This window comes from Pinus tabuliformis, chromosome X (genome assembly GCF_031772625.1).
Source record: "Pinus tabuliformis cultivar Carrire ecotype Pingquan chromosome X, CPIR1, whole genome shotgun sequence".
NCBI lineage: Eukaryota > Viridiplantae > Streptophyta > Pinopsida > Pinales > Pinaceae > Pinus > Pinus tabuliformis.
Window position 1 is genome coordinate 713,138,996 of NC_142308.1, and position 26,524 is coordinate 713,165,519.

General features: G+C 42.3%; 1 protein-coding gene across 1 annotated transcript in view; it reads left to right on the forward strand.

Annotated features, from left to right (window-relative positions):
- The window catches only part of LOC149141953 (uncharacterized), a 443,876-nt gene that overhangs the window by 317,927 nt on the left and 99,425 nt on the right, over nucleotides 1-26,524 (forward strand). Inside the window, exon 15 of the mRNA XM_089448017.1 lies at nucleotides 25,835-25,929. Coding sequence (XP_089304143.1) covers nucleotides 25,835-25,929 — 95 coding nt within the window. The remainder of the gene's footprint in view (nucleotides 1-25,834; nucleotides 25,930-26,524) is intronic.

A 26,524-nucleotide genomic window follows, 5' to 3' on the forward strand; every position in this document is an offset into this window, starting at 1 on the left:
GGGTTGACGACTTGGCTGGGAGGAAATGGGATTAGAAGAGGCAATGTTGGCAGAAGATGAGAAAAAACTTTGGATGTTTGTTCTCTTTTTTCCTTTCAATGGTTGGGCATAAGAAGGATGAAGATAGTGCAAGGGGTCATTGGTGGAAGGGATAGAAGTTGAGTCTTGAATCTCATAATCATCATACCCACTCTCTTTCATAGCTTCTAATAATTCTCTCTTCCTTGCAGTGTCATCTTGGATGGCCTTCTCCCTAGCCTTATTCTCATAAAACTTTTCAAGCTTGGCAATGTATTCTGCCCTAACAGGACCTAACACTACATTTGGTGCATCACATGGCTTTACTTGGCTTCTTACCCCAGCCAAGTGTTGTTTCAATCTAAGAATACCCCCACCTCCAATAGATTTATGGCATAATTTGCATATCATTTTTCCATCAATTACATCACAATGAGCCCATGCATTGTCCTTTCCTTTTGGAGCCATGTTTGCTTGAAATAATAACAATTTGCAAAGAAATCTGCTAGCATAGATGATAGAAGTGAGAAGTTTATAAATTTATAACACATAAAAAAATCTAATTCATGGACAACAGTCAAATGAGGAATTTTCAAGTGAAAATCCTTACCTGGAAATGCAAACTAGCTTCCTTAGCCTCCTCTTGAAGATGGCAACTCCATTGCCAGCTACAAACTATCTCCAAAATAGCTCCAACTCACTCCAAGATGATTACTCTAGCAAAAACTCAACACTCTCCAAACTCACAAACACTCATAAACACTCCAAATCAGATGTGTGAGACAAATGAGAGGGAGAGGGGCCTCTTAAAGCCTCAGAGAGGGTGTTTTTGGAGGGAAAGCACCCTTAGTTTCCCTCCAAAACCCCTAAAATACATTGAAAACAACGTTGACTGGGCTCACGGTGGGCTTGACCAGTTGGTTCCATCCTAAACCGGCCAGTTAGGTCTCTTTTTTCGCCACATAGGGTGTCTAATCCGGTTTTTTGACCGGTTCCGAACAGAGGGCCTGCTAACCAGCCGGTTAGACCGGTAACCGGTTAGCTGGGCCGATTTTTAATACTATGATTTTAATCAATTCAAAAATTAAATTTTTGAATTAATTTCCTCAAAATTTTGATTTTGACTTAACCCTAGGGACCAAAGGCCTAAAATTTAGGAAAATAATCAATTTACCTTAGTCCCTGGTCCTTTTAAAATTTGAATTTTAAGGACCCACGAATTTTGCCTTTGGAAAATTTAAATTTACCTAGGACCAATTAATTAAATTTTTGGCTTAGGATTTTAATTAATTTTGGCCAGAAAATTTAATTAATTAACCTATGAGGGGATAAATTATTTTTCTAGCTCTCAAGACACTTTACATCATGCTTTTTAAATTTTTTACATCTCAAGGGGAAAAACCCATTTACAAAAGGCCCTCATAGAGTACTTAGTTCTGCGACACAAATATAAACTAGCAGATCAAACAATTTGTAATAAAATTTTTGGCTTAGGATTTTAATTAATTTTGGCCAGAAAATTTAATTAATTAACCTATGAGGGAATAAATTATTTTTCTAGCCCTCAAGACACTTTACATCATGATTTTTAAATTTTTTACATTTTAAGGGGAAAAACCCATTTACAAAAGACCCTCGTAGAGTACCTAGTTCCGTGACACAAATATAAACTAGCAGATCAAACAATTTGTAATAAAATAACCTAACCAAATAGTTAGGATTATTCCCAAATCACTTTTACATAGACTCGATCTAGAACACTAAGACTCCTCTAAGATCCCAGTGACAAAATCCATTCCGGCTTTGGGGTAAGGCTGAAGGAAAACTCTGCCGACCATCTGAGAATGGATCGGTGAGACAAAAAACCTCCCGGAATGTAGATCATCACCAGAAAAGTAGGTTTACTTAGGTGATTACATACACGACACGGATCTGCTGAGATTATTTACATTATACACATGCAGACTGGGTTTACATTATAAGATGATCCTCAGGCTGATGATGATAGCTGGATGGCAGGAACACATCAATTAGGTGCTATCCCTTTTGCGAAAAAGGGGGTGTACTGCTATGGGTCGTTGACATGTAGTGGTCAACAGAGCCCTAGTCACAACACATTTTGTTAACATGACCAACACTTTTTGTTAATATTGCTTAGATATATGGGATTGTAAATACTTATTTTTGAACTACTAGCAGCACACCTAAAAAGGTGCACTATTTTGTAAAATTTGGAACAATTTTTACAACTTTTCTATGCTGACCTCGGTCAACTTACTGCAAATGCATATGCCATGGGCATTTACAATAGGTAATTTTCTGATATAATGGAAATTACGATTTTTCTTTTCCGGGAAAAAAACTTAAGTGCCTTTAGTTAAGATGTTTCTTAATATGATCTTCACTTAGCGAGTTTAAGCTTCTGTGATCCATATCTACATCATAAGAAGAAATTTTTTAGAAGAAATCACATCAAAGAATATTTGTTGACGTGTTTCAAACCAACTAGTGTGGTTCATCTTTCGAAAAATTTCTTCTTATGATGATCTTCACTTATCTTAGATAGTAAAAATAAGTAAAGATTATGATGAAAACACAATTTAGAGATGGCAGGTGAGATTGGTAACAAAGAAGTTAGAAATCACTACTTAGATCTATACTTGCAAGTGAAACAAGAAGTACTTCAATTTAATGTTTCTTTCTAAATTATTTTGGAACAAAATTAATTTCCCAATTTTGAGAACAATTTTGGAGGCTATGGGACCCACTCATTTTTGGTAAAGGACATAGAAGTAAAAGGGAGTCAAATTATTTTGATAGTGGACTGTGTGGGCCACCCACACAATGGAAAAATGCACTTCACTTAGCCTATAGTTCGAACTGCATATGAGGGAATTCGTATTCCTTGGTGGAGGGGTCCATGTGGGAAGGAAAGCCCACGAAATTATAAAAGGAGGGAGCTCAACTTCATTTGCATCTTTTTGTCATATCAAACTTAACTCAGTTGCTCGAGCTGCTTAGCCAAGTCACTTGTTGTTCAACACGAGTTTTCCAAGCAGAGAACTCACCCTTTCTTTGGGGGACTTCGAGTGCCACCCTAGAGAGGCTCTTTCACACCTATCCGGAGGAGACTTACAGTGAATTTTCTAGCATTTGCATTCAGGTTTTCCAAGCAGTGCATATTTCTGGAGGATGCAGTAGATGCTTTTGAGGGAGTCATTTCAGTGCTCTTTTGCAGAGCAATTGCCGGAGGAAATTAGGAGAAGGGAGCTCTAGTACTTTGCAGGCTTTTTGGGGAGTTTAGGAGTTGGAGGAGACAAATATCTTCTGGAGTGAGTTTGTTGCTCCTGGGCCTGCGCAGAAGGGTGTCACTGGGCACACGTGGGAGTGAGGAGCTTGCTCATTGAGGCTAGAACTTGCTGGGAGAAATAAGGATAACATTTGTGGAGTTGATTGCAGCCTTTTTGGAGTGTTTTGGGGGAGGTTTGTTGGTGCATTGACAGGCAGCGTATTTCAGCAGCCAGTGGAGAGCATAGGGCCTTTGGGGGTCGATTTTCGGAGGTCGGAATTAGGCCAAACCCTTTCTGGGTTTTGGTGGGTTTTGCTTGAGGAGCTTGGAGGTAATTTTGCAGAATTTTCTGAGCACTTGAGGAGGGATTTCTAGCTATTTTTTTGCAGTAGACATTGTAGAATTATTAGGGCAGTGCAGTGCAGTACTTGGGCAGTTGATAGCAGCATATGGGCTTCATAGTTATTCACATAGGCTTTGGTCTGCTTTCCTTTGAGGCAAGCCCAGGTGCATTCCTTCTATATATTTGTACTCTTGCTCCTGTTTATAATAAGATGGCTTAGCTGCTTCTACATTCTGGTTTTTCATGGGTGCATGCTAAAGTTTGAAATTTTCTGTGGTGTAATTTGTTGTTTGCTTTGCATATCACTATTTTCCCTATTTAGGAACATTACAGTGTTATTAGAGCCCAAATCTTGGTTTAGTCATGGGGAACTTTCCTATGAGTGAGAAGGACAGACAAAATATTACCTATACGAGGCAAAGGTACCAGAGTAGGGAGAGGGAACTAGAAATCACTCCAGACACTGAGGACTGTGGGAAGGCGGTGATAGTAGAGAATATGGGGGAGCCCCAGAGCAAGGAGGAGATGGCCTTTGACACTCTCATGAAGGCCCTGAATGATTTGTCAAAGGGGCAAAAGGAGATGTTAGATGAGATCAAAATGCAAAACCGGGAACGGAACACTCACCGGGATTTTCTATTTGGAGAGACTTCTGGAGCCTCTCAATAGTGTGACCACCCTTCCTGTATTGCGCAACCACCATCCTCTAGTGGGCCAACTAGAGCCATGCTGCCCTCTTTCATACCTTTGGCACCGAGTGAACAAGGAGGAGTTAATGATCAGACGACTATGGGAGGGTATTTCAGGGAGTGGTAGTCCATGGGAGAAGACTTCAGAGCAGCGCTATCTTTCAGAGATTATTGCCAGCTCAAGCAAAATGAGAAGGGAAGGAGCTATGGAGGCCATGGCACGCAGAGCTATGAGTTGCAGTGCACCATTGGGAAGATGTACTTCCCCACATATGATGGCACTACCAAGTGCACAGCTCGTGCTTGGGTGGAGAAGTTGGACACTTATTTCTAGCTCAATAGGATGACGGAGGTAGAGGCCATTAAAATGGCCATTTTACATTTGGAGGGGGAGGCACACAATTGGTGGCTTCATGGCTTGTCCGCTCTGGGGCATGCCAACGTGACCTCCTATGATGATTTTACATGGAGAGTAGTGGAGCGTTTTGATTGGAGGGATCCGAAGGCTCACTTCAGGGAGTTGACCCAGCTCAGGCAGATAGGACATTCAGAGCACTATATTTTGGAGTTCCTGAGGGTCTCAGTCATGGTACCAGATTTGTCGGATGTCAGGCGAGTATACACATTTGTAGAGGGGCTGATGGAGCCACTGCATGGATTGGTGAAGTCACGCAGACCCTCTACTCTGCTGGAGGTCGTGTCTTGTATGAGAGACTTGCAGGGGGCCATCGCTAAGACCTGGGCACCCTTTCCACCACGCACTCCCTACCCTGAGAAGGGGAGTGATACTAGATAGTGTTCCACGGGGACTCACCCGCCCCCGCCCCTAGGGGTCTAGTTTCCTCGCTCCCCTGCGCTCCGGGGACTTGGGGACGAGTAGGGGACGTTTCCCCATGCCCCCAAAATGAGGAAACTCAGGGGGATGTGCCAGGGAGTCCTTTCCCTTTCCTGAGGGGGCATTTCTGAAAAAGGGGACGTGGGGGGGCGAGGGGGGACGTGGCACACGTTTATGCAAAAAAAACGATTTTAATTAACTTAACCCTAAAACTAATCTTTAATTAACAGTTAAACTAAGCGTAGGGTTTTGGAATTTAGCTGTTTCATGTTATAAAAACGGTAGGGTGAACACATAACAACACACACTGCCTTCGTGCACTGTGTGTGTTGTTATTACTAGATCTGATCACTCCCATGCATGGAACCTCGATGGCCTCAGTTGGAACATTGCAGATTGCAGAATGGACCCTTGATATGGCTATCACATTGGTAATGTGATTTGGTTATTTGCAGGAATTCTGGAGTGCAGATATTAGACAGAATTGAAGACAGATCTTGAGGATTTCTATCATTATGAACCGTCGGCCCTCTGATTAGACAAATTCTGAGTTTAATCCAAACAAATTCATTTATCTGTGGTTGTTGCTCAATATTACCCTACACATTCTGTGAGGAGATCATCCCTGAAGTGGTTACTCATCAATGCTTCTCTGCTTATCTCAAAGCTCGGCTCTTCAAGATTCACTATGGATGATCAACATCAGAGGCTCCCTCTTGTGAAGAATTCAGTTTGTGACGATAAGAAATATTAGAAGGCAAAGAAGTTCAACATCAAATTAACTTAACTTTTGTGTGGCAGTGCTTGCTTTCTAAAAGACACACCAATCACGTTGAAGTATTTTTGATTTCTCTAAGTAACCCTAATTGGTGTCTTACAAGTATCTGTATAATCAAGTTACAGTAATCCTTGAGGTAATTGTAATTTTAATTTAAACAAACGTTTCAAAGTAAAGGAGCAGGAGCTGTAATACATATAGCCAAATTGTCAGATATGGAAGCTACAGGTTTAGGTTGCAGATTTTTGGAGTTATGATAGAAGTATGAGTAATGTTCTAGACACAAATGTGCATTAGTGGACATAGGCATTAGCATCTTGTTATGCCATCAGGTGTCTACACAACAATCACTCTTCAACAAGGATACAATTGACAATAGAATTCACACGAGCATAACACAACACTATTGTTTTGTATATCCTTGTAATTGATACTATGTACAGATGGGCAAAACTCACCAATGATTATAGCAGTTTGGCCTAGAACTGAACAGAGTTGCCTTGATAACATATTGTTGAAGTTGCAGAGGACAAGTGTTAAGATTCTGAGATTAAGATCTTTTATTGATAACAGAGATGCAGGAAGAATAGATCTATAGTGATCTTCTACAACGACATTGTTGAGGTTTGCTGTGTATTATCAGAATGCTGAAGATGGTGGTATTGCTGTCTTTGTATTTTGTTATAATGTATGATCATTGATGTATGATTATAAATTAGAATTTTAAATTTATTATTTTATATGATATTAGAAATTTAGATAATGATATTCATATCAATGATCATGCTTTGCAACTTTTCAATTCAAACCAAATTGTCATAGTGGATTCAATTAATAAATTATATTTTATATTTATAAGTTTTTAAGACCTTGACGCTCCCCCACGTTTCCTATAAAATGGTGGGGAGCTTTTGCATAGGCCGCTCCCGCGCCCCCTCGCTCCCTTGCCCCCTCGTCCCGGAACCTTGGTGGAACACTGATACTAGACCACCCCCATCGCAGAGAGCAGCCCAAGGGCATGGGCAGCTGGACGATGAGACCAGGAGATACCCCAGGAGGAGGAAGTTTTGCTTTATATGTCGGGAGCCATGTGCACTGGGCCATTGATGCACAATGGGCAAGGCCCATTATATCGAGGTCTTCTCGGACAATGATTAGGAGGATGAGGTGGAGTTGGAGTTTGGTGGGGGAGACAGTGAGGGTCTGACAGAGAGGGGACCACCACCACCCCGACATGGGGGAGCATCTTTTGCATCATCTGGGGGAGTCCTAGCCTCTTTGTGTGGGGTTCCCAAATTTCTGACCTTGAGGATTAGAGGCACAGTGCAGGGGAAACGTGTCTCAGTCTTAGTAAACAATGGGACCACCCATAATTTATTGATGCTCAGATGGTCCAGAGGAGAGGCATCACCACTGCAGAGTTTAAGGGGTTTTCAGTTCTGGTACCTGGGGACAGAACTATGCAGTGCACTTTATATGTCCCCACTTTGACAGTGACCATGGGGAACTAATCGATGACAAACTATTTCTTCGTGGTGGACCTACCAGAAACCAATGTGGTGATGGGTGTCTAATGGCTATATTCCTTTGTCCGAGTTACCACCGAAAACTTGAGATGGAGTTTACTGGGCCGGATGGTATGCTAGTAGTTCTTTGGGGCATGCATTCATATCCTCCACAGACAGTCTTGGACCACATGATGGAGGCCGATTTGAGGCATGTGGACATAGCATGGTTAGTAGAGCTAAGGATTTCAGAGGCTGGGGGATAGACCAAGCTACCACATCCAGACATACAAGCTATACTGGACAAATATCCGGTAGTTTTTGGAGATATACCACTATGGTAGCCACCTGACAGGGGGTTTGAGCACACCATAGAGTTGGAGCTTGGTGTGCAGGAAATCGTCACAACACCCTATAGGAATCCCAAAGCCTATAAGTATGAGATTGAGCGAGCTACCAGGAGTTGTTGGCGTTGGGCCACATTAGGCTGAGTTCCAGTCCCTTCGCTTCTTCGGTAGTGCTTGTGAAGAAGAAGGATGGAAGTTTTCGCATTTGCATTGAATATAGGGCGCTCAATGGGAAGATGTTGAAGAATCAGTATACCATACCGTGTGTTGATCAGCTGATGGATGAGCTAATGGATGAGCTTAGAGGAGCTAAGTTGTTTTCTAAGATAGATTTGCGATTGAGGTATCATCAGATCTGGGTGAGGGATCAGGACATTTCGAAGACAACCTTCAGGTGTCATTATGGGCATTTCGAGTTCCTGGTCATGCCTTTTGGGTTGACCAATGCCCCTACCACTTTTCAGTCATGCATGAACCATGTGTTCAGGGGGTAGTTGAGGAGATTTGTGTTGGTTTTCTTCGATGACATCCTGATCTACAACAGGACGTGGGAGGAGCACCTGCAACACCTAGAGACGGTGTTGCGTATTTTAGAGGAGCAGTTCTATGCCAAGTTGTCCAAGTGTGAGTTTGGACTGACAAAGATGCTTTACTTGGGACACATCATTGGCGCAGATGGGGTCAAGGTGCATGAGGAGAAGATCAGGGCCATTCGGGACTGGCTGGTGCCCAGAGATGTGACAGTGTTGAGGGGGTTTTGGGGCATTTGCATGTATTACCAGAAGTTCGTCAAGGGCTTCTCATAGATTTGACTAAGAAGGGGGATTTTGCATGAACAGATAGAGTTCAGACAACTTTCGATCACCTCAAGGAAGTGATGAGTAGTTGCCCATTATTGGCACTCCCAAATTTCACGTAGCCATTCATCTTGGAGTGTGATGCATTAGGTGATGGGATTGGGGCAGTTTTGTCCCAAGGTGGGCACACCATTTCTTTCGAGAGCCGAAAGCTTCTACCCCATGAGCAGTCGTATTCTATATATGACAAGGAGATATTGGCCATCATGCATGTGTTGGCCAAGTTCCGACAATACTTGGTGGGCAACCGGTTTCGGGTGAAGACAGATCACAACAGTCTTCACCACTTCATGGGGCAGCAGGGCCTCAATGACAGGCAACAGAGGTGGGTCAGCAAGGTGTAGGCCTACGATTTTGGCATTGAGTATGTGCAGGGGAAGCACAATGTGGTGGTCGATGCACTATCCCGGAGACTAACAGGGTTTTCACTCATTTGCTGACGGCTCAGAATCAGGCTAAGTTGTATGTCGATAGACATTGGGTTGAGAGACACTCTGAGGAGGGAGACTTGGTGTTCCTGCGATTGCAGTGATACAGGCAGTCAACATTAAACAAAAGGGGGCCGAGAATCTGCAACCATGCTTTTATGGGCCATACAGGGTGATCAGGAGAGTTGAAGAGGTAGCATATGAGTTGGAGCTACCACCAAGGAGCAAGATCTAGAACATTTTCTATGTTTCATGCCTCAAGACGGTGTTGGGGCAATAGGTTATAACAGTTGTGGAGTTGCCTTCGCTTGATGATGAGGGGCATTTGGTTTTGGAATTGGAAGCCATCCTAGAGACTAGGGAGAGGAAGCTAAGGAGCAGAACGTTAAGGAAGAATTTGGTGCGTTGGAAGAGTTTATCGAATGAGGATGCCACTTGGGAGAGTGAGCACATATTGGAGCATCTAACGCTGAAGTTGCTTGGGGATAAGCAACATTTGGGAGGGGATGACTGTAATATCCCTTCCTACATGATTTTGGAACATAATTAATTTCTCAATTTTGAGAACAATTTGAAGGCTATGGGACCAACTCATTTTTGCTAAAGGACTTAGGAATTGAAGGGAGTCGAATTATTTTGATAGTGGAGTGTGGGGGCCACCCACACAATGGAAAAAATCACTTCACTTAGCCTATAGTTCGAACTGCGTAGGAGGGAATTCATATTCCTTGGTGGAGGGGCCCACGTGGGAAGCAAGGCCCATGAAATTATAAACGGAGGGAGCTCAACTTCATTTGCATCTTTTTGGCATATAAAAACTTAACTTAGTTGCTCGAGCTGCTTAGCCGAGTCATTTGCTGTTCAACACAAGTTTTCCAAGCGGAGAACTCACCCTTTCTTTGGGGGCCTTTGAGTGCCACACTAGAGAGGTTCTTTCACACCTATCTGGAGGAGACTTACAATGAATTTTCCAGCATTTGCATTCAGGTTTTCTAGGCAGTGCATATTTCTAGAGGACACAGGAGAGGCTCTTGAGGGAGTCATTTCAGTGCTCTTTCGGGGAGCAATTTCCAGAGGAAATTAGGAGAAGGGAGCTCTAGTGCTTTGTAGGCTATTTGGGGAGTTTAGAAGCTGGGGGAGACAACTATCTTCTGGAGTGAGTTTGCTGCTCCTGGGCCTGCACAGAAGGGTGTCACTGGGCACACGTGGGAGTGAGGAGCTTGCTCATTGAGGCTAGAACTTGTCGGGAGAAATAAGGATAACATTTTTGGAATTGATTGTATCCTTTTTGGAATGTTTTGGGGGAGGTTTGCTGGTGCATTTATAGGTAGCATATTTCAGCAGCCAATGGAGATCGTAGAGTCTTTGGGGGTCGATTTTTGGAGGTTGGAATTAGGCCAAACCTTTTCTGGGTTTTGGTGGGTTTTGCTTGAGGAGCTTGGAGGTAATTTTTCAGAACTTCCTAAGCACTTGAGGAGGGGTTTTCAACTATATCTTTGCAGAAGATAGTGTAGGATTACTGGGGCAGTGTAGAGCAGTATTTGGGTAGTTGATAGTAGCATCTGGGCTTCATAGTTATTCACCTCGGCTTTGCTCGTCTTGCCTTTGAGGCAAGCCCAGGTGCATTCCTTCTATATATTTTACTCTTGCTCCAGTTTATAATAAAATGGCTCAGCTGCTTCTACATTTATGGTTTTTCATGGGTGCAAGCTAAAGTTTGAAATATTCTGTGGTTTAATTTATTGTTTTCTTTGCATATCACTATTTTTCCTATTTAGGAACATTACATTCAAATGTACTTAGATCAAGTAGAAAATTAGAGATGAAACTCTGAGATTAGATATAGGATGCTAATGAAACTAAATGCAAGAGGAACACGTTAGTAAACTAGATCTAAATGTATTATTCCTAATTGGAATTTTAACAACTAATACTAAGCAATGGACTAGGAATGATAAATAAACTAGAACTCATACACAATAATTAAAACACCAAAATTTCCAGCAACATAATCTGAGCCATTTTATTAATTCTATGATAAAGAGTACATAAAAGGAGCTGAAATTTTGGAACCTGGGCTTGCTGAGCAGAACATAGAAAAATGGCTCGGACCCAAGTGGTAGAAATGGTCTCGGAGTGATATGCACACTATTTAGAAATAATTTGTTGCTAGTTGTTGGCTAGAATGTTGATCTTAGGGTTGAATGCTCTGAAAATTTAGCTTTGAACTCCTCTCCCAAAACCTAGAAAAACCCAAAAATGGTTTGCACTGAATCCAGATGATGAAGAAGCCCTCCAAAATGGTGCAAATGGCTCTATAGATGGCTATATGCCCCACTGGATTTCTGCCATGTATATCAATCATAAAATCATAAAAAATTAACCCCAATCTCTACACACCAATCCTAACAAAACCCATAAAGGGTTTGGCTCAATTCGAACTGACCTAAATGACCCCAAAAAGTGCGAATAGCTCTACTAGGTAGACTCTGTGCACTGCTGAAAATGCTTTTCTCAAAGCTGCTCCAAACCACTGTTGAATAGCCACCCAAACTCCACACAAATTCTCCTCTAAAAATAGGTTTTTTCTCCAACACCAATCTCTTTCGAAATATGTTGCTCCTCTCTACTGCACAAGCTTCAACCAATGACTTTTGCGCACATCCAAAAATAGATAAACTCGGCCCAAATATCTCCTAAAACTATGCCTTGCAAAATGCCACCAAACCCCAACTCTAATGAGGGAAATTATCTCTGCAAAAACCTGAAACCTCTAACCCACTATTGTTGCTACAAATAATGCTCCACAAAATCCTTTTGCGCCTAGGAAATGCGCATAGTTGGGAAACTCTTGCAATGAAGCTCAAGGGAAGCCCTAAATTGGACTCCCAAATTACCTCACTAGGGAGACACTCAAAGTTCTCCAAAATGAGGGTGGAATTTCGCTTGGAATTCCCTGTGCTAAACAATACTCTGACCCTTCGGCCAAGCAACTCCAATAGAAGATGAAATATGAAGTATACTAGCCAAAAGATGATCCACAAAATGAGTCCAGCCTCCTCTTATATTTTCTCTCCATTCTTCTAGACGACTTCTAATATTATTTTATTGGTGAGGTCTTTTTTCTACTTAGTTACTTTTTCCACCATATTAATAAAATAATAATGTCACCAATCTGCAATAAAATAGTACTTGTCACCTTTCTCCCAAAATACTAGTTGCCCCTTTTAATTAATACAAGTCGACTTCAATTTTTTTTGATATCGCTTTCAAACCTTAGCCTCTTGGGAAGAGGAGGGTTTTGGCTTAAAACAATTTTGATATCTCTTTCAAATTTCAGTGAAAACACCTACGATGATTGGATCAAGAGACATAAATTGAAAGCCTTGCCCTTCCTCTTCGGACCTGCAAGAAAAGATAAGAAATTACAAGGAACTATGTACAATATGAAGAGAAATATATACAAGTGTTAGATATATGCATACAAATTTATTTACAAATGTACAAGAAATTAGATCAAGAGGAACATGAGTCCAACTCCATTCCCTTGTGTAGCGAATTTTATAGCTCTTAATAGCAGATCTATCATTTAAAGTGTAATAGATACCATAAAAGATTTGATGAATAAATAGATTTAGATGGAGCACTAGACAAGAAACACTGCAAGAAATTATTCGTTAGGTAAGTCTTGAAAATTCAATCAGGTAGGATCTTCAGATTTTATGCCTTGGGAGTTGGTTGGTCCAACCGAAGACTTCCCCTCTTGCCCAAGATTTGAATATGAAATAGATCTTTACACACTTCAGATCAAGTTGTTAGATCAATATAGATTAGATAACAAAATAATTCTCAAGAACTACAAATACCTGCGAGATCAATTGAATTAAAATGCTTCTCTAAAACCATTAGCTAATTGTAATATCCCTTGTCGGGAATATTCGTCAAACACAAGCAAACTCCAACCAGAGATGGACTGGGAGGGCATTTACCAGATATGTCACTTTGAAAAGAGGACGAGATCTGGAGGTTATCTGGCCCTTTCCAGACTATGTCTAAAAGTATAGGAGAAAACACACAAGTGGTATAGTAGCCGGGAAGCTCAAGAGATAAAAATAACAATGGTGCAACATATAACAATATAACCATAAGCAGATACTCAAGAAATGCAGAGAAAAATGCTAAGCCATTTTATTATACTGAGTAATAGAATGAGTACAGGAGGTGATCAGAAAGATGGCACCTCGTCTTGCACAAGGCAAGTGAAGAAATACACTCAGAATAGCAAAGGAATAGTCTCTCTCTGAACTGCGTCCAAGCTGCTGGAGAACTGCCGTGCTGGTGCTACTAGAAATCAAATGAGGATTTGGGGCTGTTCCCCTCCTCAAAAAATGCTGAAACTTTGGCATCGGATTCTACTCAGAAAACCCAGAAAAACCCATAAAGCTTTTCTGAAATGGCCGACCCCCGAAAATCGCCCCCTTGAGGATCCACGCAATCCCTCAAGGCTCTGCGCTGCCACTGGAATAAACCCACCACAACGCTGACTGAAACTTAGCGAAAATCCCCCAATCTGCAAGAGTTGATCCCCTGCTCAACCTTCCAGCACAAATCCATTTGCAAAACCTCAATCTAGAACTCCTGCTAGAAAGAACTACGTCATCCCTCTCAAGACTGCGCAGTCATCCAAGATTCTCAATCCTCCCGCCAAAATGCTGATGAAACTACTGCAAAAATACTGATGGAAATACCTTGCCTGAGCAGGCACTTGAAGTCCCCCGGGGCTAAGGGTGAGATCTCCGAACGGAGACACTCAATGCACTAAATAGTGCTACAAACTAGCTAAACATCCAGCGTGCTCCAAGTCGAAGTGACTAGCTCAAATGCACATAATCGAATGCCAAAATGAGGAAGCTCCTCTCTCCTCTATAGCATTGGCCTCTCTCAATCCCAAGGCTCACCTCCTCCAACGTAGCTTCCCTCTTGCCACGTGTTTCTCACCATCTGCTCAGTCACTCCAAGTGTCTACGTGGGCCCCTCCTTTATGTGGTTCTTTGGCCCCCCTTGGCTCACCTTTTAAGTTACAACGTTGTGCTACTAGGGAGTGTCTTTATTCATGAAGTGAGTATGTCCCCCTCTCCTCACCTTTTTATTTATAAATAGGTATAGAAGGCAAAATTGAGCAAAATCAAATATTCCAATTAGCCATGGCTAATTAGGAATATTACAGTCTCCCCCGGCAAAATGTTGCTTGTCCTCAAGCAACTGATGTGATGGATGCTGCAAGATCTTCTCACTCTCCCAAGTGGCATCCTCATCCAGTAAATTCTTCCACCTCACCAAGAATTCCCGGACTGTCCTGTTCCACAACTGCCTCTCAATGGTATCAATAATAGCCTCTGGCTGCAACACCAAATGCTCGTCATCATCCGTGGGTGGTATCTCATCTGTCACTGTCACATGCTGTCCCAATGCCCTCTTCAGGGATGATACATGAAAAATGTTATGAATCTTACTGCCTTGGGGCAGCTCCAACTCATATGCAACTTGTCCAATCCTGCGTATCACCCTGTATGGCCCATAAAAGCGGGGCTTGAGCTTCTCAGCCCCCTTCTGCTTCAGTGACGACTGTCGGTATGGCTGGAATTGTAGGTAGACCAGGTCCCCTACCTCAAATTGTCTCTCCACCCAACTCTTGTCAACATACAGCTTCTGCTGGTTCTGCGCTGTAGCCATATTATTCTTGAGAGCTCGGAGAATATCCTGACTCTCATGGATCCAATTCTTGGCTCTCGGAGCCTTGCTAGCACCAACATCACGTCAGCAAAAGATAAAGGGTGATACCCATACAAAGCATAAAATGGTGACATACCGATGGACATGTGATGAGTAGTGTTGTAGCAGTACTCCCCTAGATGTAGCCACTTCAACCATGCTCGCTACTGCCCACTGACATAGTTACGCAAGCAGCCCTCCAGCCACTTGTTAACTATCTCTGTCTGCCTGTCCGTCTGTGGGTGATAACTGGTACTAGGTGTCAACTCTGTCCCCACCAACCGGAAAAGCTCCTGCCAAAATCCGCCCATGAAATGGTTGTCCCTGTCATTGGTGATGGTCTTGGGAAGACCATGTAACCTGAAAATATCTCTGAAGAACAACTCGGCCAACTGCGCTACTGTGTAGTGTGCGGATATGGCGAAAAAGTGTGAGTACTTTGTTAGCCGATCAACGACGACAAAGATGCAATCCTTACCCTATACCATGGGCAACCTTGTGATGAATTCCATCGTAATACACTCCCATTTCCCCTACGGAATGGGAAGAGGCTGCAATAGTCCTGCTGGATGGTTCATCTCCCCCTTGTTCCTCTGGCAAACATCGCACTCCCGGACATGCTGGAGTACGTCCTCCTTGAGGCCCTTCCATGAGAACCTCTCTCTAATGGCTCTGTAGGTTTTGGTAAACCCTTGATGACCTGCCAATGGTGAATCATGTGACACCTGAAGTATCTTCTTCTTGAGCTAAGACCCCTCAGTCAAGAAGATCCGATCCCTGTAATAGATGATCTCATCGACCACCCTGTACCTGTCATCCGCCACCTGCCCATCCAGAACCTCACATGCAAATCTGTCCTTGGAGTACTCTACTAAGAGTCGAGCCCTCCAGTCTGCGTCCAAGCTCATAAGAGACAACGTAGCTGGCCTACGTGAAAGGGCATCTGCTACCACGTTGTTCTTACCTTTGACATACTCAATGTCAAAGTCATATGCTTGGATCTTGCTGATCCACTTCTGCTGCCTCTCCTGTAGCTACTTTTGCTCCAAAAATAACTTGAGGCTGTTGTGGTCAGTGTTCACCCTGAACCTGTTACCCACCAAATACTGCCGATACTTAGCCAATGCATGCATGATGGCCAGCATCTCCTTGTCGTATATAGAATACAACCTCTCGTACGAAAGGAGCTTCCGGCTCTCAAAGGCTATAGGGTGACCTCCCTACATCAACACTGTGCCAATCCCCTCTCTCAACACATCACATTCCAAAACAAATGGCTACATAAAATCTGGCAACGCAAGCACTGGGCAGCTGCTCATAACCTCCTTGAGCCTGTCAAAGGCTCGTTGCACTGTATCCGACCAACTGAATGCCCCCTTCCTTGTCAAATCTGTCAGGGGTGCAGCAAGCTGTGAGAAACCCTTGCCGAACTTCCGGTAGTAAGTACAAATGCCAATGAATCCTCGAAGTTCCGTCACGTTTCTCAGCTTCGGCCAATCTATGATGGCCCTGATCTTCTCCTTGTGGACCCTCACTTCGTCCACTCCTATGATATGTCCCAAGTATAACATCTCTGTCAACCCGAACTCACATTTGGAGAGCTTGGCCTAGAACTGCTACTCCTCCAAGATGTACAATACTGTCTCAATGTGCTGGAGATGCTCCTCCCAAGCCCTGTTGTAGATGAGGATATCATCAAAGAATACCAACACAAACTTCCTCAAGTGACTGCGGAAGATGTGATTCATGCAAGACTGGAATGTAGTTGGGGCGTTGGCTAGCTCGAAGGGCATCACCAAAACCTCAAAGTGCCCATAGTGACACCTGAAAGCGGTCTTGGGAATGTCCTGTTCCCTCACGCAAATCTGATGGTACCCAGATCTCAAATCAATCTTTGAGAAGAACCGGGCTCCTCTCAACTCATCCATCAACTCATCGATCCTGGGTATGGGGTACCTGTTCTTCAGGGTCTTCTTGTTCAGGGCCCTGTAGTCAATGCATATCCTCAATGTGCTGTCCTTCTTCTTCACCAATGCCACAGAAGAAGCAAAAGGACTCGTGCTCGGCCGAATGTGCCCAAGAGCCAACAACTCTTGAATGGCCTGCTCAATCTCATCCCGATAGGCCTTGGGATGCCTGTAGGGGGTAGTAATCATTGCCTGTATGCCCTGCTCAAGCTCAATGGTGTGCTCAAACCCCCAGTCCGATGGCTGTCTTGGCGGAATCTCCCCAAATTCTATGGCATACCGGTCAAGGATGGACTGTATCTCTGGGTGCACTGTCTGCCCTGTAGTCCCTGCCTCCGATGCACGTAGTTCCACTACCCACTCTATGTATCCCTTCCGGAAGACTGCCTCCATCCGATGAGCTGAAATAGTCTGAGGCAGGGATGTGTGTTGTCCTCGTATCTTCTCATGCCTCCCTGTCTTCTCATCATCCCACTCTGTATCTAGGGCCTTCCAATCTGTAGTGACCTTCCCTAAAGTGATGAGCCACTAAACACCCAGTACTATGTTGGTGTCCGGAATATTAACCATGAAGAAGTGGTCCGTTAGTGTGTAGGTGTCGATCGTCACTGATAACTCTGGAACATAACGAGCACACACCATGGTCTGATCTCCTGGGACCAAAACTGAAAATCCATTGAAGCTCTCTGTCGGTATACCTCTCCACTCAACCATCTGTGCATTGATGAAGTTGTGGGTGGCCCCACTATCAACCAAAAATGATACTTGCTGGCCACGTACTGTCCCCCATACGCGCAGCATCAAATACTTGGGAACTCCTCGCAATGCTGTAAGGGCTCCTCCGGTAGGTACAAAAGCTGTACCACCTGCTGCTGGTGGTGGAGGCGGCAAAGGACCCTGCATGGTATGACTATCTCTTGCCTCCACATCATCCTCCTCATCTTCTTCCCCGCTACTCTCGGAGAAGACCTCAATAAAATGTGCTTTGCCAGCAGCACATCTATGTCCTGGTGCCCACGGCTCCTGACAGGTGAAGCACAACCGCTTCTTCTTCAACTCCCTCTTGGCATCATCATCAATCTGTACTCGTCTTGGATTCCCCTTCAGAGGCGGAATCCTCACATCCTTCCCCTTAGGCTGAAAAGCCTGTCGCTGGGGGTAAGGTGTTCGGGTCCTGGGTAAGACATCCTGTAAGTCTCGGGTCCTGCTAATAGCATCCTGAAGGGTGGTTGGTCTAGCGGATCTGACTAGACCCCGAAGTGGCTCTGCTAACCCCTCAACATACATGTAGATCCTCCGTGCCATGGATAGATCTGGCACCATCACTGAAACCCTCAAAAAGTCGGCAATGTAGGTCTCTGGGCTCCTTGTCTGTTTGAGCCTTGTCAGCTCAACAAAGTGCTATTCCGGATCCCTCTGGTCAAACCTCTCCATCAACTTCATGGTGAACTCGGCATACATCGTCACTGTGGAATGCCCGAGTGTAACCATCCCATGGAACCACCAATCCTGGGCCTCACCATCCAAATGTAATGTCGCCACCTTGATGGCCTCTGTCTCCGACATCTAGTTAAGCTGGAAGTAAATGTCCAGCTTCTCCACCCAAGACTTTACCGAACTGTTTGATGAACCATCAAACATAGGCAAGTGGAATCTACTAGCTGCACAGTGGGTGTCACCATCATGATAATGCCAGTACCCTCTGTGATGGTCAAGGGGTCTACTATCCCGCTGGAGTTGAACAAAGTCTCTGAGTGAGAGAGCCTCCGTGAACTCCTACCCATAGGCCTGGTATTCTGCAAAATAATCGCCCATATGACCAGGCTCTGCCTCCTGCTGGGCTCCGGCGCCCGTGTCTGCTCCTAAGAAAGTGGGCATGGTAGAGCGTGTAGGGGCATGTGAGGCCACCTGCTGAGTAGTATCACGCTGCTCTGCAAAATGGTGGGATGCACCCGATCCCTCACCAACTTAGAAAACCCGTGGACTCTCACGCTGTCTAGCCTCTACTGCTGTGAATCTCTGTCCCATCACCTCAATCTGCCTCGACAGATCCTGTACTGGAGGAGCATGTCCACAAATCTTTTCCTGTCATCATCTGCCATCAGATTCTTCTGCGCTGCATCCACCATAGGCTCCACCTGTCCTGTGTCCATCACAGGCTCCTCCTGTTCTGCATCCACCACCAAACACAGTCTCCCTCTCCGTAGGTGTTCTCCAACCTACGCCCAGCATCTCTATATCTCCTACCTCTGTAACAGATATAGGGCTTTTCCCCTGTTGTCATAAATTGCTAGCTCCACAGGTTGGGCCAGATCTATGCGCTGATACCACTGTAATATCCCTTATCAGGAATATTCCTCAAACACAAGCAAACTCCAACCAGAGATGGACTGGGAGGGCATTTACGAAATATGTCACCTCTGAAAAGAGGACGAGATCTGGAGGCTACCTGGCTCTTTCCAGACTCTGTCTAAGAGTATAGGAGAAAACACACAAGTGGTATAGTAGCCGGGAAGCTCAAGAGATAAAAATAACAATGGTGCAACATATAACAATATAACCATAAGCAAATACTCAAGAAATGCAAAGAGAAATGCTATAAGCCATTTTATTATACTGAGTAATAGAATGAGTATAGGAGGTGACTAGAAAAATGGCACCTCGTCTTGCACAAGACAAGTGAAGAAATCAAATGAGGATTTGGGGCTGTTCCCCTCCTCAAAAAACGCTGAAACTCTGGAATCAGATTCTACTCAAAAAACCCAAAAAAACCTAGAAAGCTTTTCTGAAATGGCCAACCCCCGAAAATTGCCCCCTTGAGGACCCACGTAATCCCTCAAGGCTCTGCGCTGCCACTGGAATAAACCCACCACAACTCTGCTTGAAACTCAACCAAAATCCCCCAATATGCAAGAGCTGATCCCCTACTCAACCTTCTAGCACAAATCCACCTGCAAAACCTCAATCCAAAATTCCTGCCAGAAAGAACTGCGTCATCCCTCTCAAGACTGCGCAATGATCCAAGATTCTCAATCCTCCTGCCAAAATGCTGATGAAACTACTGCAAAAATACTGATGGAAACACCTTGCTCGAGCAGACACTCGAACTCCCCCGGGGCTAAGGGTGAGATCTCTGAACGAAGACACTCAATGCACTAAACAGTGTTGTAGATTAGCTAAACAGCCAGCGTGCTCCAAGTCGAAGTGACTAGCTCAAATGCACATAATCGAATGCCAAAATGAGAAGGCTCCTCTCTCCTTTATAGCATTGGCCTCTCTCAATCCCAAGGCTCACCTCCTCCAACGTAGCTTCCCTCTTGTCACGTGTTTTTCACCATCTACGCAATCACTCCAAGTGTCTACGTGGGCCCCTCCTCTACGTGGTTCTTTGGCCCCCCTTGGCTCACCTTTTAAGTTACAACGTTGTGCTACTAGGGAGTGTCTTTATTCATGAAGTGAGTATGTCCCCCTCTCCTCATCTTTTTATTTATAAATAGGTATAGAAGGAAAAATTGAGCAAAATCGAATATTCCAATTAGCCATGGCTAATTAGGAATATTACACTAATGCAAGATACTTGTGCAAATAGTTACTCCACAACTGGCTAATGAAATAACAACTGTTTAAAATTTATTCAGTAGAGCATTAAGAATAGTTTCCAAAAAAAATTTACCACATGATACAAGAGAGAAACACCACCATCAATGAACCCCAAAGACTTTTGCTTTATTATTCCAGGAAAGAAAAAGTATTATAGAGAGAGAGCTTCCAGAGCCAATTACACCATCCAAGGATGTCTACAATGATGAGCCTTAGGCTCAATTTATAGAAAAATGAGAGATCTAGATCCCCGTCCAAGTGGAAAATTTATAGGTCTAATGAGGTGCACAAATTTGACTTGATCCCAAAGAATAACGACTAGTTGAAGCTTGATCCATGCCATAATCTAATCCTGACTCTTGATCTGGAAGAAGGAATTCGAATTTGTTGATGAAGGCTTTGGTCTTGGTCCAAAAAATATTTTTCGAATTTTTCTCCTTGAAAAATCCCCCTTCACTTAACCAACTTGGTCCATGAATTTGATTTTCCTCAAAAAATGGATTTTTTAGTTGATGGAGGACCACAAAATATTTCTTTTAATTTTTCCTTCCCGAAATTCCCTCATTTAATTTAACCACTTCGACCAAAACATCGATTTTCCTTGAAAATTTATTTTTTCTGGCCCAATGAATTGTGGGATTTTTTTGCCTTGGAAATGAATCCTTCAAATTTAATCTTCCTTAGGAAAGTCCACTTTCTCCAAAAATTCAATTTTCTCACCGGGAGAGAACATTGTTTTTTCTCATATTATTTTTTTGCCATTTTCCGGCTAATTTTTAGCACATTTTTGCTGGAAAAAGAAAATAAAAATAATTTGAGGGGATAGACATATTTTCAACCCTCAAAAAGTGTTTAAATAGAAAGTTGAGGTGTAGAGGTTCTAATTGTGAGTACTCATACCCCCATCAACTTCTATAGGCATTGCATTTTGCAATTTACATCAAAATAATTATTAAAATTCCGACGAGTGGGAAATTTTAATAATTAAGATTAGACACTTAGACTTCACCAAATCTAGTGAGACTCAAGATATGATCTAGTATGATAATTTACATTGACTCTATATATTAGGACTCACTTAAGACATCACCATCGAGCCCCACCTTAGCTTTGGGTTATGCTTGGGAGAAAAACTCCGCTAATTATTTGATGTTTAGGAAAGGCACAAATAATTAGTTGAGGTTAAAAAACTCCCTAGAGTGAAACTCGTTGCTAAAAATATTAAGTTTACCTAGGTGTTTTACATGGCTTTATAAACATACTAGAATCATTTTTACATATGGCCCACAGGGCTGCAAAATTTGGAAAGGATGATGATGATCTTTGGATGTTTGACTACTTGAACATGATGGAATGCTTTGAAAAAATGTATGTTGCTATAGGGTAGTTGACACTTAGTGGTCAATAGGATTGATGCATTATTTCTTGGGGTTAAAAGTGTGGCAAAAGGAAGGTCATGTTTTCCTAGGATAGGGAAAATATGCTGTAGAGATCCTCAAGAGGTTCGAGATGGAGGATTGTAGACCTATGTCTACACTTATGGAGACCAACTGGGAGAAACTTGATGTTTCTAGTTTTGAGTTGGTGGATCCCACGTTATATCGTTAGTTGATAGGTTCTTTGATGTATCTGGTTAACACTAGGCCAAATATCTGTTTTTTTGTGAACACGGTTAGTTCATGGTTGAGCCTAGGACAGTGCATTGGATAGTAGCGAAACATGTGCTATGATGCATACAAGACATTGTAGAGTATGGATTGAACTATGCCAAGGGAGATGGAGTGAGGTTGATGGGCTATACAGATGTGCACTGGGCAAGAAATGTAATGGACAAGAAACGCACTTCAGGGTGTTACTTCAGCTTGGGGTCAGGAATTGTTACTTGGTTCAGCAAGAAGCAAAATTCAGTGGCACTTAGTTCTGTAGAGCCTGAGTACATGGTAGGCAACTTGTCAGCATGTGAAGCTATTTGGCTTCTTAAGTTGCTCATTAGTGTATTTGATCAAGAAATGGAGCCACAATCATACATTGTGATAATCGGAGTTACATAAAAGTCTTGGGGAATCCAATGTTCCATGAAAGATCAAAGCACATTGGGATAAGGTATTACTTCATTTGAGATTGTGTTATGAGAGGCGCTGTAAAGCTCATACATATTCCTACAAGTGAACATGTGGCAAACATCCTTACGAAGGCTTTGATGAAAGGAATGTTTGTCTTTTACAGAGATAAGTTGGGGGTGGTGCAAAATACCTTCCTCACTAAGAGGGAGTGTTAAAGCTACCTCGGACAGGTGCTTCCTCGGTGTCTTAGCATGTGGAAGTGGTCGAACACATGCTTTTTCCCAATATGACTTTATATTTATAAAGTAACTTTTACTTTATGACTAAAAGTGACTTAAGTTGCCTTAATGGAAGTTTAAGTCACAACCATTGATCTCAAGAGGGAAAGATTTAATATTGGACATCCATCTCTTTGGAGATCTAAGGTTAGGTATTTGATCATAAAGAGATAAAGGACAGTTGGGGGAAAGAGAGGCAAATTGAACACACAAGAGAATATATAAGGTCTGAGGCTGAGAAGGGGAAATAGAGAAGGAAAATTGAATTGCAGGGGCTGAGAGATTGAAAATCAGATTAAGGTAGAGTTTTCCAGCAATGCATGCATCCCAAGGCAGTCATCCCATATCGTACGGATTCTGTATAGTCTGTACATTCATATGGACAATTGTTCAACTGCACGTCGGGACAACATTAATCTCAGATACGAGGTTGGACAAAGTTGGAAGATTGCTGGGCTGAAATCTGGGCAGTTTTCTCAAGAATTTATGAGCTGTACCAGGTTCATTTATTGCTGTAATTAATTTCTTGATTTCTCTAAGAGCTGGAAGTAAACATCTTTTTGCTAGTTTTTCCCCTTTGGGGTTTTCCAGGGTAGAAGTTGTGTCATATATTGTGTGTGATTTTCTATTTTACCTCTGCCAACGTTTTCATTGTGTTGTTCATAAAATCAAATTTGTGAAAATATCTAAATCCCAGCATAAATTTAATTGGAACATCAACTAGATCTGAAACCTATGAAAAACTTATACATTATTTAGTTTTAATAGTCCTAGTGCTTCTAGGGAACACCTCAAATGGATATATTTTATTATTTTCAGGTGGTTATGGTAGTTACATGGCACAATTTTCTAGGGAACACCTCTCCTTGGTGCTCTCATATTATTATTGCATGGATATTTCAAGTACATCTCATCTTTTGACCTTCATTAGAGAGCAGCGTCAACTCTTTGACTTGGCACACATATTATTTATTTGTGGTGGTTACGGAGGGTTTTTATTGAAAGGCATGTGGCATACTTGGAGGCCAACACGTGACACATTGCATGCATTTACTTGGTTTTCTTGGTATATTTGGAGCATATTTTGAAGAGTGAACTTGTGGAGACACTTATTGTCTTTGGAGTTATATGTTTTATTATTCCATGGAGTTTTGGCACGGTAAAAACCCTAATTTGCCCTTATCTCCTTGGATTTGTTTTGTTGGATATGGTTCAGTGGCTATTTTGGGGTTTGACTACTTCATTTCTTATGGAGAGCTTCATGTACTTGGCACCTTGCACCTTCATCCATAGACTTAATTTCCTTGGTATTTACACGTGGATTAGTTACATGCATTTTGTGAACCACTTACTATTTTGGAGGTTGGTTACGAATCATTCTCCTAGAAGGATTATTTTATTGTTATATCTCTCATGCACCTTGGAGGGCATACTTTGTGGGCTTGTCTAGGTGTCCAGGGCCTTGAGCATATCCTCCTAGTTGAACATGATTTTATTATATTTTGTATGAACCCACTCTTGGAGGGAAAATTCTATTTGGACATCTTGCATGTTGACCTGGTTACCATGTCTATTTTTAGTGATACACTCTCTTTTGGAGACTCTTGGTATAGCCTTTCTCATAACTTTAGGGGAGGGTGAGTTAACCTCGAGTGTCTTTTGCCCACATATAGTGACATGGTCAACCATGGATTAAGGAAGAAATTAGAATATAACTACTCCATTTCTATAATATTCTTTTGACTTTCCATGGAGTTAGTTAGCATGTAATATTTGTTTATTGTATGAGAGAAGGGATTCCCTCTGTAAATAGGATATTTCTCTTCATTGCAATGGTTGTTGGGATTGTTACCCACCCAAGTGGGTAACCCCTAGGAGAAATGTTTTCTCCTTTATGATCAGCCAACCAGGTAGCTGAGTGGTGATCTTATCTAGCATTCGGGCAAAATCTTGCAACTCACTTTGAGATGGGTCTAAGTCTATTCCTGTCTATGGTCTTATCAAAGATGTGAAGGTCTCTTTGGTAGCTAACAAGGACATTTGTGTATTAATGGATATTGTTGTCATTGATGTGCTTGATGCTTGGGGGATGCTTTTGTCAAGGAAATGGTCTGCTTCAATTGGTGGACAATTACAAATGGATTTATCATATGCCACCATTCTTGAGCTTGATGGAACCCCTTTTGTCCTCTATAGGGAACCTCAGTTGCCTGAGCATGTTGAAGATCTTGAACCATTCCCTTTCCCGTCCCACAACACCAATAGGACCACTTCTAAAAAGGCTATGAATCACAATCTCATCATGAGACTTCAAAGCCTGCAAAGCCTCCCACTTCTCAAGAGGTCTATCAAATTAAAAGATCAAACACAAGACTGACCATTCCTAAGAAGCAATGGGTCCAAAAACCAAAGAGGGAATACCAAGTAGGTGATCTTGTTTTGGTTGATAAGGACCTTATCCTCGTCAAGATCCATGGGAAGGCAGGGGTGCTAGAATTTGTTGTCATGGGGCATTATAATAACATCTGAAACAATGAAAACAATTCTTCAGTCAATCCCAATTTGTTTTTCTTAGGAACTAGATTAATTTTTGGCCTAACTGGTTTAAGCTGAACACTCTGAACCGTAAATAGCTGGTTCTGATAGAGTTATGTATTTTATGCAATTCCTTACTATGTTAGTAAATCAACAAAATTTATGTGTTTCTAATTGTGAGTCTGTTCAAATATGCATTTTGTTGCAGTAGCATTTTATTTGGCTGCCATTGCACACCCCTCTCCATTCCCCGTTGGAATACTGATAAGTTGATGAAGGTGCATTTGAAAGTGGAAGTGGGTACACTGTTGTGATCTTAGAGTGCATAGGCAGGAACACCACAAGAATGATTTTTAGTTTGAAATAATAGCCAATGTTACTTCCAATTGGCAACAAGCGTTGTCAATATTCATATGTAAATAGGCACAAATCATATTTATAAGCGAATGTGCTTTCTAGTCTTTCTATGATTTTTGTTTCTACACTGGAATAGGTAAAACCTTTTACTATTATTATTGGAACTTGTACAGGTATGATCGATCATGAGAATGGTGTCATCACAATGCAAAGATACTATATGGCTTTATTAAGTCTAGCACACCAACAAAATATTGGCTCTTTTAAGGTACGGGTTTCTGCAATGCTGATTTATATTAAGTATTCAATTATCATTACATGCAAACTAGATGTTGAATTGGCAAGATCCCACCATAATGATAGAACCGTAGAACTATGGAATCAAAGATTACCTTTATTATAAAAGCATGCATAAAATTTCATTGTTAGTGCCAATATGAAAAAGTTGACATTTTGTTTTGTTTCGTGGTAAGTGATGCTTCATTGTTACATTGCGAGAATTACCAATGGTTCAGTTTTGTTGGTTTAACTGTTGATTTGGGGTAGCATTGGATGTGCTCTAGCCACGAAAATTGGTGGAGAGGACGAAGTGCGAGTTTCTAATCTTCAGACTCTTAGAAACAATTGGTAGATTATCTTAAACAGGATATTCGTCTCTTAGGTCTAAAGCACATGAGATCTCCAAGACCCAGAAATGGTTTGGGCAAAATCTAACCAGTTTGGGAGATATTAAAATAATTAACATTTTTAATGGAGTTCCTAAGTCTAAACTTAGGAAAAATAAAATATTAAGGTGAATTAATATAAAATTGGGTTAGAATGGTCCAAAAGTCATGGATCAAGCCAAATCTAATCTTAGCCGT